The 16,126-nt window shown below is 45.4% G+C and overlaps 1 protein-coding gene across 11 annotated transcripts in view; it reads left to right on the forward strand.

The window, feature by feature from the left end:
• The window catches only part of Cdkl3 (cyclin dependent kinase like 3), an 87,839-nt gene that overhangs the window by 55,296 nt on the left and 16,417 nt on the right, over positions 1–16,126 (forward strand). For 8 of the 11 annotated variants that reach the window (XM_059270508.1, XM_059270506.1, XM_059270507.1 and 5 more), the window contains one exon: positions 79–170. The exons of 1 other annotated variant lie outside the window; for it this stretch is intronic. In XM_059270508.1, coding sequence (XP_059126491.1) covers positions 79–150 — 72 coding nt within the window. In that variant the 3' untranslated portion in view covers positions 151–170. Of the gene's footprint in view, positions 1–74; positions 171–14,390; positions 14,499–16,126 lie in introns of those variants that run through there. 2 more of the 11 variants (XM_059270509.1, XM_059270514.1) reach the window with 2 other exon arrangements.

The raw sequence follows: 16,126 nt of genomic DNA on the forward strand, positions 1-16,126 counted from the left end.
AGATAAAAATGTTCCTAAATGAAGAAAACACATATTTTTCCAAGAACACTAAGGAGCTTTGTTTCTGTCTTGAGGGAGCAACTGTCTGATACTTCGTCTTGCTTGGTGACAAATTGGCCTGAGGAGTATCTGAGTGGAGGGTCAGCCTGAGGCCAACCTCAGGAGCAGAGGTGAGCCTTACACTCACAAAGGCCTTCTACCTAGAGGCAGCCGTTGAACCACAACAGTGACCCAAAGAAAGCCTGGAGTTTGCTGAGGTGAAGTATGGATAGAAGGAAGCTTGGAGAGACTGAGGTAGCTTGAATTGCGGAGACAGAGCACTAACAAAGGGAGAACCCTGTGGGAAGTAAAGGGAAGCTACGGCAGGTGTGTTTGTGGCAGTCCTACAGAATCTTGACTGGAAGCTTCCTCCTCAGCATTGCCAATCTTCCTTAAAATTGCCCTGCAGTCCAGGTCTCTGCCCCTCCACGTTTCTCTCTCTCAGCCAAACATGTTCTGTAGTGTGGTTCCTCTACCAGCACCATGGCTCCCTTCCCAGTTTTCTTCAGGTATTTCCCCTGGCAGATCTCCCGAATTCCTAATTCTCTCTTTCAATCTATTCCTCAGACTGTGTGGGCCAACACAGTGATGCCAAGAAAAAAAAATGTTAAGCTAGGATCTGAGACTAGCTGGCACACCTTGGGTTGGGCAGAAAGGACAACATTTTGATTTGTCACATGCACCATAAATAGATCCTGGCACAAACTGGAGCTCCACAACCAAGTATTTCATAGTTGATGACCTGAAGGGTGTTCTGTTAGGAATTCTCTGTTGGATGCAATGAGGAGGGCCTGAGGAAGACAGACGGGAAAGGAAGACCACTACAGGGATAGAGTTGACGGCTCACTGAGCTGTGCTGACCCTAGCACAGGGACAGAGACTGAAAGCTCTTTTGAAGATTTATTTGTGTGGGCTCATGCATGCACGGGTCCACGGAAGCCAGAAGACTGTGTCAGACCCCCTGGATCTGGAGTTACAGGTGGTTTTGAGCTGCCCAGCATGGGTGCTAGGAACTGAACTCCGGTCCCCTGCAAAGAGTAGCAAGTGTCCTCAAGTGCCAAGTCATCTTCCCAGCCCCAGACTCAGAGTCCTTAAGGAGTTGAGGCTGGATGTCAAAGCCAGTGGCCTTGATGTCTTAGGAAGTCTCAACAGAAGGATGGATTCAGCTGTGCAGGAGGGGGGTATGTGTAATTGTTATGGTTGCAGGCCTTCGGGGGCTCTGAATGCCCAGCACACCAGTGGAGGGAAAGCCCAGAATGCAGAAACAGAATGGGAAGCCAAGTGTAGTGGTGCATGCCTTTAATCCCAGCACTCGGAGAGGCAGAGGCAAGTGGATCTCTGAGAGTTCCAGGCTGGCCTGGTCTATAAATCGACTTCCAGGGCAGCCAAGACTGTTATACAGAGAAACCACTGTGTCCCACTCCACCACCAAAAAAAAAAAAAAAAAGGAGGAGGAGGAGGAGAAACACAGAATGGGAACATCTGGGTGGATGTGCATAAGGATGCTGGCGCTGGTGTAGCGGCCCTTGGTTCCTGTGGGCTTGTGGAGGTGGCACAGCTTTCCTTTGTAAGAACTAGCTCCTCCACCTTGTTGGGTGCTGCAGATGTGCTTCAGCTGCTGCCCTGATTCATACTGAGATGTCAGTGACTTAGGTTGAATTGTGATGTAGCTCCATTGAACCATCCTGGGCCTGATGAGGAAAGAAAGAGACAACAGAAGAATTAAGTAGCTTGCATGTGGCAGGAGCCAGGGGAACAAGAACGCATGGAATTAATTTTTTAGGGTGTTTAATCAGAGATGAGAATGTACCCCTAGATAAAGACAATTCATTGACTTTGACACATTTTCCCAGAATGTAGGTCATAAGGCAGATCCACCACTGAGGTGACTCTAAGAAGCTTGGGAAAAGATCTCGGCACTCGGGGGAATGGAAAGGCCTGAACTGGCATTTATAAATGGCGGAGGCAGGCATAAAGAGTTGAGTAGGCATGTTAGAATACATGTACTACAAAAGCCAGATGCCCAAACAGAGAACTGTTCCACATGAGGCTACAGAAGGCAGCACCCACTCACCGAGGCCATTAAGGAAGTCCCACCACACAGCAGTGCAAGCCTTGTATGCTGAAAACCATAGCAACAGACACTGATGCTTTCCCAGAGAAGACCAACCAAGTCCTACATGTCAGCCTCCTCTGTCCTGGGAGAACTTGGATTTCATACTCATGGGGACAGTATAGAGCCTGTGTGTAGCTGTGTCTTGACTGCATGTGGATTCTTACCTGGGGTTCGTAGAATAATTAATGCCTGGATATGGAATCCCACACAACCCAGCACTGGACCTCTTCACAGTGAAGGAGGTAGGGAGTGCTCTTGATCATGGTGTTCACTAGTGCTGTCACATAGAGTCCCACCTAAGGCATCCAGCCTTGTGGAATGCGGGGGCCAGCCTTTATACGCCAGAGCAAATCTATGACAAGAATGCGGGGCTATTCTGTGGGCTGTGCATTAAGTCAGAGACTTTTTAGAGTGCTGGGTCCCCAGCAGGCAGGATACTTGAGTCTGGAAATCTCGGAATGGAACCAGAAGTAGTTCCACTGACCATCACTCCCAACATTGGGGTTGACACCCCCAATTTAGAGGGCTTTTTGCTCCCATACCTGTAATCTTGGGCTTTGGAGACTTGGAATTCCTTATCTCCAGAAGGCACGCTGCTGTCAGGTCAGCAAGAGTCCCATTTAAAGTTACAGCTGCCAAGGCGTTCCTTGTATAGGGACCATCAGACAGGAAGAAAGTCACCGTTCTGGTGGACCGAGAGCACGTTGCTGTGGTCAGCCAGATGAGGTGATCAGCTGTGACACAGACAGGACAGAGTGGTGTGTGTGCTGAACCCAAAGTCACCATGTCCATGCCTCTTGCTATTACCGCACACTTCCAGTAACTACCAATGAACGCTTGTGGCAGCCTCCAACTGAGAAGATATACTTGCCAGGAGAGTCGGACCACCTAGAAATGGAGGTTTCCGCACCATCACATTTGCCCTGAAAGCTACGAAGGACACAGCTGAGTCAGTTCCGTGGGTCATGAGAAGGCTGAGGAACTAGTTGCTGGCCTGAGATGGGATGTCACTTTCCTGTGTTCCCCTCAGGAATAGGGTAATGGGAACCATGGACATGCCCCTCTCCACATCTGGAGTAGATGCATTGTGGTGGGTATTTGGAGGCCTCCAAAATGTACCTCTTGGATTCTAGGGGAGAATATTGTTGCCTGATGGTTTTGGCTGCTGCACTCTGCGGTTCATCACTACATTTTCTCCGAGGCCACACTGCCTGTGTTCATCTCTGACTGTGTCTTCCACTTGGCCTGCCTTCCTTCCACAAGGGTTGCCTCTGCCCCTGGCTCCGATCCCACTGTCTTACTGCAATTCTTTTGACAAATGTCTTAGGTCAAGTCCTCTTCTTGCCATATGGCTTTTTGTACACTCAAGTTGACAAACTCTGCCGAGGGTGGAATTTACAAAGCCAACCAAAGAATCAAAGACTATGCTTGCCTTGTATGCATGAGACCCTGAGCTGATATCCTCCAACACCCCAGATCCAAACGGAACTTTCTAGAGTTAAAAATGTAATAGCTTAATACAAAAGAAGAAAGGATGTATCTCCTAAGACTGCGGTAGAAAGCATCCAAATTAAGTAATAAAGATTGAAATGAAATGAAACAAAACTGGGGGGGGAGTGAAGTTGGGACAATATTTAGGTAACATACTCTTGAATTGCAGAAAGAAGAGAAAGGGCAGAAAAAAATGATGGCTGAAATGTTTCCAAATGTGAGGAAAACTGTCCATCTGTCTATCTGGAGAGATTTAAACTGCTAAGAATTAAGAGTATTAAAATGAGCACAAATCACAAGATATGGAGGCACTCATCTGTGACCATGTCACTTTGAATGTGACTGATTTCAGAAACTGTGTGGCGTTGGCCCTCGAGGATACTTGGATGGGTGAAGGGGATATGCCACGCCACAGGAGGTGTGTGGTGAAACACCAGGGCTGACCAGGAGGCCTGGTGCATGAAGGGAAACCAGGCCAGACTGTTTACTATGGCGTCTTGGGAAGTAACAGGAGAGATGGGGTGAGATGTTTTAGGATGGCGGTTTGTCTTAAGACAGGGTCTTGCTATGGCTGACTTGGTACTTGATACACAGCCCAGGTTGGCCTTGAACTCATGAGCCTCCTGTGTCAGCCTCCTGAGTGCTGGGAATACAGATGTGTGCAATTACCTTGGCTAGAATTGGCTGGTTTGAGTCATTTCGGTGGATTTGGGGTGATGCGGCTCTCTTGCATTGTCTCCTGGCTGGTGGGTGTGGTTACAGTGGTAGAGAATGCTCTGAGTGTAAGAGGTTGGAGAAAAGGTGTCTGTGCATAGGCTGTGGGGAGTTGTTTGCCCTGAATGGCAGTTTCAAGTGAGGCCTGCACTCTAGGAATTGCTTCATGCTGGGGCGGGAGTCGGGCAATAGTCCCTTGAGGATAAGGAAGACTCCATCATGTCAAACATCAGAAATACAGAAGATATAGTCTATTGAGAGGCTGTGGTAGAAAACAGCTTCCAAAATGAGAACATCTATCTGCAAATCATATACCTGAGAAGAGACTGGCATCTTCATAGAATATATGAAGAAATCTACAACTCAACATAAGTACTGTGTTAGTTGGTTTTTATTTTGAAGAGGGACCCTCAGTGAGGAGTTTCCTGGATCACTTTGGTCTTGACTGATGATTGACATGGGCAGACCTAACCCATAATGGGTGGCACCACCCCTAAGCCAGCCAGTAAGCTGCCTTCTTCCGTGACTCCTGCACCAGGTTCCTGCCTGGGGCTCCTGCTCTGACTTCCCCCAGTGATAGGCTGTTTTCAAAAAGGATTAGCTGAAATTGACCCTTTCTTTCCCAAGGTGGCTTTTGTTTGTTTGTTTTTTTTTTGTTTTTTCTTATAGTGTTTATCACAGCTCAGAAAGAAAACTCAGACAACTTATCCGATTTTAAAAATGAGCAAAGGACACCGACCCTAGGTGTCCTATCCTTACAACTTCAGTTAGCCTCAATTACTTCAGCAAAAACCCTGTCTGCAAAACCAGTCCACATCTGACAAGAGTGGGAACGGGTGAGTTACAGCTCAGCCCATGCAAATTCCTTTGCTCACTTAACAGACGTTTATTTTCTCATAATTCTGGAGGCTGGGGGACCTATGATCAGTGTCAGCCTGGAAAGGGGCTGGTAAGGGCTCTCCTGGTTGGCAGGTCTGTTCACGGTGTACTCACATGGCCCTTCCTCAGAGCATGCTCAGTCGTGTTCTGTTGTTAATCTACACCTTGAATGATTCTGTGTATGAGTGTGGGTTATGGAAACCCACACTCATTAAGACAGGACTTGAATAGACCTTTCTCTGAGAAAGATGTACAGGTGGGCAGTATCTTCAGTAAGCTCAATATTTTTAGTTCTCAGAGAAACACACATCAAGCCTCAAATTGGGTACAACTTGACCATCCCCTAGGCTAGACAGAATTAGAAGGTCAGTTAATGCAAACACTGGTCAGAGCCTGGAGAAACTGGAATCTTCATACACACTGCAGATGGGTTATAGAGTGATTCGAGTGCTTTGGAAAAAAGTCTGGTCAGTCCTCAACTGCTTGCAGATGTTCTACACCTGTATGTGTCCAGTAAGAAGTGAAAGTATGTGTCTACAAAGAAACATGAGCTAAACTGTGTCATCCCCATGGAATAGAGTAACATTTGCTAACTCATAAAAAGAGTAAAGAGGCCGCAAGATGGCTCAGCAGGTAAAGATGCTTGCTGTCCAAGCCTGGTGACCTGAGTGTGATCCCCAGAGGGAGAGAATCAACTTCATAACTGTCTTCTGATCCCCAAATGCATACCGTGATTCATGCACCACCCCTCCACATCACACGCGTGTTCACACACACACAATAATGATAATAATAGCATTTTAAGGAACTTACTGATACATGCTACAATATGGAATAACCTCAAAAAAAAAAAAGTGAAAGAGAGCCAGGTTTGGTGGTGCACATTTTTAATCCCATCACTCAGGAGGCAGAAGCAGGTGGATCTCTGAGTTCGAGGCCAGATTGGTCTACAGAGTGAGCAGGCAAGGCTGCAGAGTGAGGCCTTGTCTCAGAAAACCGAAAAAAAAAAAAAAGGAAAAAGGAAGAAAAGAAAGAAAGAAAGAAAGAAAGAAAGAAAGAAAGAAAGAAAGAAAGAAAGAGAAAGAAAAGAAAATTACAAGAGCTACTTATTATTACAACTCTGTTCATGTGAAGTGTCCAGTTTAGGGAAATGTAGCAGGGCAGAATACAGGTTATCAGTTGTTTTTGGCTCAATATAAATGTGATGTGTGTGGAAACTGATGTTCCAATCATGTAAATGGTTACAGTAGATATAAATGGTTCGGGAAGGAAAATAATATGATCAAAACAGTATGCAAAAATTTTAAATACATAAATGGTTCAAATACTCCGGCAACAAAACCGAGAATTATCCAGTTGAAAAAGAGTACGATTCACTAGCAGTTAGACTACGAGAAACATGCTTCGGTGTGAAGATGCATTGTAAAGAGAAAGGCAGGGGAAAGTGTGCTGACAGCAGTCATTGGAGAACTGAAGTATCTTATCTGACTGAGTCAAGACCTGGACAAGGAACGCAGCGATAGAGATTCGCCAATGATAAACGATCCATTCTTAACATGCAACTATTTCAAATGCAGATGCACTGTGAAGAGAGCCTGAAGATGCACAGAGCGATGCTGGCAGACGAGTTCATAAACATAACGTAATTCAATCCTTTTGTGTTTGAACCACTGAAGCCATGGCCTCACACATGCTGGAGAAGTGCTCTACTGCACAGTGACAACCTTTTCTTTTGAAATAGAATCTCCAGCCGGGCGGTGGTTGCGGAACGCCTTTAATCCCAGCACTCGGGAGGCAGAGCCAGGTGGATCTCTGTGAGTTCGAGGCCAGCCTGGGCTACAGAGCGAGATCCAGGACAGGCACCAAAACTACACAGAGTAAACCCTGTCTCGAAAAAACCAAAAAAGAAAAAGAAAAAAAAAAGAAGAAAAAGAAAGAAAGAAAGAAATAGAATCTCATTAAGTGCCAAGGCTGCCCTTGAACTCATACCTAGACAGGCTTTGAACTCATGCTCCTGACTCAGCCTCCCAGGTAGCTAGGATTACAGGCCACACCCCTTTCAGCGCCCTTTCAAACAAGCGATAGGAAAGTTAGTGGGGACCCAAGTGATCTGAACAAATCAGCCAGCTTGAATAGCAGGTGCTTCTAGAATAAATACTACACCCCAGATAGCTGAAATACACATTAAAAATTTTTCTTATTTTTATTTATATGCACTTTATGTGTCTGTGTACATGTATATTTGCCTGGAAGTGCCACAGTAGCTGGGAGAGGGCATCAGATCCCTTGGAATTGGACTAACAGGTGATTGCAAGCCAACTAATGTGGGTGCTGGGAATGAAATCCCAGTCTTATTCAGGAATAGCCAGTGCGCTTAACCACGGAGGCATCTCTCCAGCCCCAAGAACTACACTTTTGAAAGTGCAAATAGAACCTTTACTACATGGACCACTGTGCTGGCTAGTTTGTGCCAACTCAATACAGCTAGAGTTGTTTTGGAAGAGGGAACCTCAATTGAGGAATGCCCCACCTGATTGGCCTGTGGGACATTTACTTGATTGGTGGTTGATGTGGTAGGACTAAGCTCACTGTGCATGGGAGAACCTCTGGAAGGCAGGCTAAGAAAGCAGGCTGAGCAAGCCAGGAAGAACAAGGCAGTAAGCAGCACTTCTCTATGGTCTCTGTGTCAGCTCCTGTCTCCAGGTTCCTGCCCTGACTTCCCTCAGTAATGGACTGTTGCCTGGAAGTGTAAACGAAATAAACCTTTGCTCCTTAGGTTGCTTTTGGGCATAGTGTTTTATCACAGCAACAGAAACCCTGAGACAATCCTGTAAGGAAACATAAAGCAAATCTCAGTACATTTCTAAGGATTGCTACCGCACAACTGCTTTTAAAGGAATTAGTGAAATAAAGTGGAAGGGAGAGAGCCAGCCAGATGGCTCAGCAGGTGAAGGCCCTTGTGGCCATCCTGACAATCTGAGTTCAATCCCTGGGACCCACATGGTGGGTTATCCTAGAACACGTCTGAGCGCATAACCACACACGTACAAAATAAATAAATGTCATTTAAAAAAGAAAGTGGGGGGTGCAAAAAGATGGTTCACTGTTTAAGAACACTGGGTGCTCTTCTAGAGGATCCAGTTTCCATACCCAGCTCCCACACAGCATTTTACAGCCCTCCATAAGTTCAGGTCCAGGAAATCCAATGCCCTCTTCTGGATTCTGTGAGCCTCAGGCACACATGTGGTGCACAGATGTGCGTGCAAGCAATGCATCCATACACATAAAAATGAAATAAAAAATACTAAAAGAAGAAAAAGAAAAAGGGGAAGAAAGAGAGGAGAGATTCAGCAGTATGTGGAATGAGGGGATGTAACTGCAGATACCACAGACATGAGGACTTGAAGGTGACCAGGCACTCATGTGGTGCAGACACAATGCAGGCAAAATGTTGCCCACGAAGCATGGTGTTAAAAATGTAAAGGTCACCAGGCAGTGGTGGCGCACGCTTTTAATCCCAGCACCCGGGAAGCAGAGGTAGGCGGATCTCTGTTGAGTTCGAGGCCAGGTTATCTTCCGATCTCCACTTGTGTGCTGTGGCGCGCCCGAACACACACACACACACACACACACACACACACACAAAGTAGTCAACTAAAAATAAATGCCTTAAAAATGTTTCTTAGGCCGGGCAGTGGTGGCGCACGCCTTTAATCCCAGCACTTGGGAGGCAGAGCCAGGCGGATCTCTGTGAGTTCGAGGCCAGCCTGGACTACCAAGTGAGTTCCAGGAAAGGCGCAAAGCTAAACAGAGAAACCCTGTCTCGAAAAAAAAACAAAACAAAACAAAAAAAATGTTTCTTAGGGGACTGGAGAGATGGCTCAGTGGTTAAGAGCACTGACTGCTCTTCCAGAGGTGCTGAGTTCAATTCCCAGCAACCACATGGTGGCTCACAAACACTTGTAATGAGATCTGGTGTCCTCTTCTGGCCTGCAGGGACTCATGCAGGCAGAATACTGTATACATAATTAATTAATAAATAAATAAATCTTTAAAAAAGTATTTCTTAGATCTGGACTGTGGTGTCACACTTCTTTAATCCCAGCACTCGGGAGGCAGAGGCAGGTGGATCTCTGTGAATTCAAGGCCAGCCTGGTCTACAGTTCCAGGACAGCCAGAACTGTTACACGGAGAAACCCTTCTTGAAAAGCTGCCCCCCTCCGCCCCTGCAAAAAAAAAAAAAAATGTTTCTTAGGCCAAGCATGGTGGTGCCTTTAACCTGATCACTTGGGAGACAGAGGCAAGCAGATCTCTGCTCTACATAGTGAGTTGTAGGCCAGCCAGGGCTACATAGAGACCCTCCCCTCCCCACAAAGTTTCTAGATATCATTCCTACATCTTTTTTTAAATTGCCAGTATGAATTTGACCCCATGTGAGAGCATCTACATCTAGCTGACCAGAGGGCCTGGAGCCAAAGTTTCTTTTCTTGTCAAGCAATCTTACCAGCTTCACATCAAGGTTGTGCTGATTTACCAAGGCTAGCTGAGTAGTGGACTGTGTATGGCCAGTCACAAGTATTCACTCCTTCCCCCAAAAAGATTGCATATGCCCGCCTTCCATCATGTGATTAGCAGAGATGCTTCTGGAAGAAGAAATACCCCTGTTCCAGCAGGCTGAGATTTGGCCCAGTGACTTGCTTGGCCAGTGGGAGGTGGATAGATGTGACAAGTTCCTCATCTCAGCAGCAACTGTGAAGGTCATGGCGTCTTTTGCCAACTCCTTGCTCTTTATCCTTTGATGGTGGAACCTGAGAACAGCAAGTCCTAGACTGAGGTTGCTCCTTCAGCTTGGATCCTGAACAAAGAAACCACAGGGCCGAAAGCCATAGTTGCCCTCAGCCCAGAGAAGAGCCGCAGCAGATTCCCAGCTGACATGAGAAAACAGGACTCTCTCTCGTCTTGAGTTACTGCAACTTGAGGGTTATTTGTGTCCACAACACAAAATAGCCAAATTACTGATAAGATTTATTGAGACAAGGTCTCACCATGTATCCCAGGCTGGCCTGGAACTTAGGATCCTCCTGCCTCAGCCTCCCAAGTGCTAACAGTATAGGCATGTGCTACCACACCCAGCTGCAAAGTTCAACTGATACTGAAAATATCCCTTAGGGTTGGGAGTATATCTCAGTGGGAGAGTGCTTGGCTAACATGTCAGAGTCCAAGGTTCAGTTCCCACTACTAAATGAAGCATCCTTTTCTTAAAAAAGAAAAAAATTGTCGGGCAATGGTGGTAAGAGCCTTTAATCTCAGCACTCAGAGGCAGGCAGATCTCTGTGAGTTCGAGGCCAGCCTGGTCTACAGAGGACAGCCAGGGCTGTTGTACAGAGAAACCCTGTCTTGAAGAACCAAATACATAACTCAGACTCTGGGGATCTGGAGAGGAGAGGCAACTCAGCTAGTCAGAGCACACAGTGCTCCTGCAGAGGACAAGACTGTTGGCCAGCGCCTGCACCTGGAGGCTTGTGCTCCTCTGGCCTCCAAGGGCACCTGTATGTGCATGTATACACACAGACACATAATCAAAAGTAAAAATACATCTTTTAAAAACAATTATCTGAAAATTTTGTGTAACTTTGGTTACATCTCTTATTTCCATGATAAAAACCCATCAATTAAATGGAGTTCTCTTGGTGAAAGCTCCCTCCCTATCTCTTCTCCGCTTGTCTCTGCATTCTTTCTTCCCCACCTATTTCTCTCTCCTCTCTCCACCATCCCCTTCCCTCTCCTTCCCTCTCCACCATCCCCTTCCCTCTCCACCATCTCCTTCCCTCTCCACCATCTCCTTCCCTCTCCACCATCCCCTTCCCTCTCCACCATCCCCTTCCCCTCTCCACCATCCCCTTCCCTCTCCTCCCCTCATAAGTCTATGTGCTAATCCTACACAAACTTCTAGAATTCAGTGATACTATGTAATACTTGGGTGTCAACAGCCCCACTGCTAGCACAGCTGTGCTGGTGTGTTGGAGCATCCAGGGGAGTAAGTATCAAGTAGAGAGCAGAAAACTGTGTCTTCACATAGATGAGCTGAATTGGAGAGGACGAGCCTCCGTGTGTGAGAAGCGCAAGTTCAGATGAAAGCCAGTGTTAACACTGGCCTGGTCTGAGGCTACAGCTGTGTGACATAGACTAGTAGTCCTGTGCTGTGATCTAAAATAAATGGCTCAGTGGTTAAGTGCATGCACTCCATGGTCTTCTAGAGGACTCCAGTTTGATTTCCAGCACCCACCTGGTGCCTCACAACCATCCCTAATTACAGTTCCAAGGGATTTGATACAGTCTTCTGGTCTCCATGGACACCAGGTACACATGTGGTACACATACATACATGTAAGTGAAACACCCATACATATAAAATAAAGAAAAAGTATCAGCATAAAATTATTCATAATATTCTGGGTGGTGGCGGTGGCTCACACCGTTAATCCTAGCACTCAGGAGGCAGAGGCTGGTGGATCTCTGAGTTCGAGGCCAGCCTGGTCTACAGATTGAGTTCTAGGACAGTCAAGGCTACACAGAGAAACCCAGTCTCAAGAACAAAACAAATGCCCAGAATATTGTAATTTGTGAGTTTTCTAAGTTCTTTATCACTTTTTGAGTAGTGATTGTCTCTATTGTGTTTGTTTTCTACACCTTGATGTCTGCTCTGCTTTTATTATTTTCTCCTGCTCTATTTTGATTCCCTGCCCCCTCTGTCTTACTCTTATAGCCTAGACCGACCTTAAATTCAGTGTGTAGCCCGGGTTGGCCTTACACTGTTGTCCTTCTAAACACTGAAACCAAAGGTATGCACCATCACACCTGACTGATTTCATTGACTAACAGCTGCTGCTCAGTTCTGTTAATAAGAAACACATTGATGCCATGAATTTGCCCCTAGGAACAACTTTAGCTTCATCAGACAAGGTTTTTGTTTTGGTTTGGTTTTTCGAGACAGGGTTTCTATGTGTAGTTTTGGTGCCTGTCCTGGATCTCGTTCTGTGCACCAGGCTGGCCTTTAACTCATAGATATCCACCTGCCTCTGCCTCCCGAGTGCTGGGATCAAAGGCGTGCGCCACCACCACCCAGCGACAAGGTTTAATATATGTTATTTTCATTATTACTCAGTGAAAATATTTCCTAGTTTCCGCCTCAGTAACTTCTCTGAATCATGTGTTATTTGGAGATTCATTTCCCAATTTTCAGGCATATAGGAACATTTGAAGCTGATATTTATAATTAGAGCATGGTCAGAGACTCTGCTCTGGAGTATTTTTATTCTTTGAAATGTATTTTATTTGGTTTAAGTACAGTGAGTGCTTGAACTTAAACTTGAAAACCTCATGTATTCTGAGTGCAGTACCCATTCGACAAGAGTGGAATTGCCTTCTTCCGGGCTTTATGTCACTTTTGGTCATTTGACATGTGCTTACTCTAACAGTTTTCGGGGCTGTGTGTTAAAAATTCCAAGTATGATTGTGGGCTTCTCTGTTTATTTTAAAACTTTTTTTTACATCTTTAATTTTTATGTTGGGTCTGTGTGCATATGGAGATCAGAGGACAGCTTGTGAGATTTGGTTCTCTCCTTCCACCATGTGGGTCCTGGGGATTGAACTCGGGCCATTAGGCTTGGTGGCAAGCACCTTCCTCCACTGATCCATCTTTCCATCCCTGTTTCTTTTCAAGCTTCATTAAGGCTTTCGTATTAGGTGCATGAAATTGAGATTTGTCTTCTCTCCTTGTGGAACTGCCCCTCTTCATGTGTGTCTTTGATTTACCAAGGCTTAATATAATTTGCATTTCTACTCTTCAGGCACAGTGAAATGGCTTAGAACGTCTTCACCCATTCCTCTCCCTACTCTGATAACAAATCCATTCAAGTTATGTTTTTCTGAAACACCTTTGTGTCTGTGTCCCCGCTTCCTCACCAGCACTGGCTATGGTTTGCTCCTCTGATGGTAGTTGTTGTGAATGGATGAGGGCTCTCACTGTGGTTTGCTCCTCTGATGGTGGTTGTTGTGAATGGGTGAGGGCTCTCACTGTGGTTTGCTCCTCTGATGGTGGTTGTTGTGAATGGGTGAGGGCTCTCACTGTGGTTTGCTCCTCTGATGGTGGTTGTTGTGAATGGGTGAGGGCTCTCACTGTGGTTTGCTCCTCTGATGGTGGTTGTTGTGAATGGGTGAGGGCTCTCACTGTGGTTTTGAAATATGTTCATCTTCCTAACAATCATCGATGTTGTGCAGGTACCATGCCTTGGTGACCACTTACATATCTTTATTTTAACCTTCATTTTTGAAAAAAATGTGGATCTGTGGCCCCAGGGAGAGCATATATCTCTGGAAAGTGATTGAGGGAGACACCCAGTCTGTGTGTGTACATGCACACACATGTGAACAGCACACACAACACACAGACTGTTCTCCTGCTGAACCGATTTGCACCAGGTGTATGTGTATTTGTGTGGTAGGAAAGGACTCCACACAGAATACCAGTACTAGCAAATTAACCAAATTATTGACTGACATGGTCATGCTGAGAAGAAAAAGGCCAATCTTTTTCATTTATTATACTCTAATATATATATATATTGTGTGTGTGTGTGTGTGTGTGTGTGTGTGTGTGTGTGCGCGCACGTGCATGCTCCTGCACATGAGGAGATCAGAGGACAACATTTTATCTTACTTCAAGTGTGCACATGTGTATGTGTTGTGCACATGCCCATGTCACAACATTAATTTGGAGGTCAGAGGACCAGTGGCAGGAGCCAATGCTCTCCTTCCACAATATGGGTCCTGGGGATGGAACACAGTCGTCAGGCTTGGCAGCGCCTTAACCCACCATGCTGTTTAGCTGGCCCAAAAGAGACTAATCTAAGTGAGTTTGGGAAAGAACATTTTGCCTAGATACTGTAAGGCTAAAGACAAAAAGAATATGTGTTACTGTTGCACTCTGGTTTGTAAATTTGTTCCACATCCATATGTGTTAGTTCTGAAATTGCATGTATGTTCTAGGAAAGGGTTGGGCAAATGTATTATGGAATGAAGTCATGTTTTTATTAGATAGAGTGGAAATGTTTTGTGCCAGAAAGCATGAGTAACTAAATAAATTATGCAGGCATATCAAAAGGACACAGAAGCCAACCAGAAGGAGCTCCCAATAGCCAAATATGGGGTACTAAAATAATCAGTTACAAGATTGGAGTAGACTCGCTCCCGCATAACAGTGAGTATCTATGAATCCATTCACAAATGGGTGATTTGTGCAGAGACAATGTTAGAAGGCATCTGTAACTTTATCAAAGTGAGCATGCTTAGAATAGGGTAAACTAAGGGCTAAAGAGATGCCCACTGGTTAAGAACGCTCCCTTCTTGCAGAGGACCTGAGTGTATCTGTGACCCCCTCTTCTGGAGTCTGAGGGCACCATCATGCATATGAGCTTAACAGACATACATGTAAATAAAAATAAAACAGTGTATAACATTGGACAATGTGCAGCAAGGAGAGCAGCATTACAGCATTGATTCCCTGGTGTTCCTGCCAAAAAGTAAGTGACTTGACTCTAAATATGAGAGAGTATCAGGGATAATGATGGTGGCCTATAACACTTGAAAGATCAAGGCCAGGACTATTTTTTTTTGTTTTGCTTTGTTTTTTTTTGGTTTTTTTTGTTTTTTTTTTTGAAACAGCGTTTCTCTGTGTAGCTTTGGCGCCTTTCCTGGAACTCATTCTATAGCCCAGGCTGGCCTCAAACTCACAGAGATCCGCCTGCCTCTGCCTCCTGAGAAGGCAGAGACTATTAAGGAAAGACTGAAGAGAAATCCAGGACTAGGAGTATGACTCAGTGGAATGTTTGCCTGACATGCATGAGGCCTTGGCGTTTGGATGCCCAACACTCCATAAGCCCGGGGTATACACCATAACCCAAGCACTCAGGAGGTAGAGGCAGGAGGATCAGAAGTTCAAGGTCATCCTAGGCCACTTCCAGGCCAGCCTGGGCTACAAAAGACCCTATCCTAAGAGAGGAAGGAAGGGAGGGAAGAAGAGGGGAAGGAGGGAAGGAAAGGCACATTTATATTAATTACTGCAGGAAAAAGTAGTTCAATATCTGTTTCTGGTTAAAAGGAAAAAAACCACTTAAATAGAAATGGAAGGAAAGCTCATGAATCTGAAAAGGGATCTACACTGAAACCCACTGAAATACTGGACATATATCAAGGGATCAGCAAGAAGAGAAGGGTTCCCTGAGCATCCTCCTTCCTTCTTCAACAGGAACTCAATGTCAAAAAGGTGTCAGCATCTCACAGGGCATGTTAATAAAACCCAGCAGTCTGTGTGGGGATCTGGACTATTTTAGAACTCATATAGAACAGCCAAGGACTGAGAGCTGCCAGCACATCATAAAAACCAGAGTAGAAGAACTTGTCTAACTAGACTGAAGACAGTTTTGAAGTTGTAATTAAGACATTGCTGAAGTGATGAAAGGGTGGAAAATGAGCCAGTGTAACTGATGAAGAGAGAACAGGCCCATTCATGCTCAGAAACTTAGCCATTGATAATCCCGATCACCGGGAAGATGCCACACCCTTAAAAGTGGGACTGGACTATGGTAAAAGGACAGAGGAACTGGGCTTTTTCTTCCTTAGAAACACCAAGTATGTATTAAGAATTGTGAATAGAGAAACCTGAAAACTTTAAAATGAAAATCTAGACCACGTGTGTATGTGTGTGTGTGTGTGAAAGAGAGAGAATCTTTGTGTGAGAGAGTGTGCATTTGTGTGTGTGTATGTATGTGTGTGTGAAAGAGAGAGTCTGTGTGTGAGAGTATGCATTTGTGTGTGTATGTATGTGTG

The sequence above is a fragment of the Peromyscus eremicus genome, chromosome 8a (assembly GCF_949786415.1).
Source record: "Peromyscus eremicus chromosome 8a, PerEre_H2_v1, whole genome shotgun sequence".
In the NCBI taxonomy this organism is placed as follows: Eukaryota; Metazoa; Chordata; class Mammalia; order Rodentia; family Cricetidae; genus Peromyscus; species Peromyscus eremicus.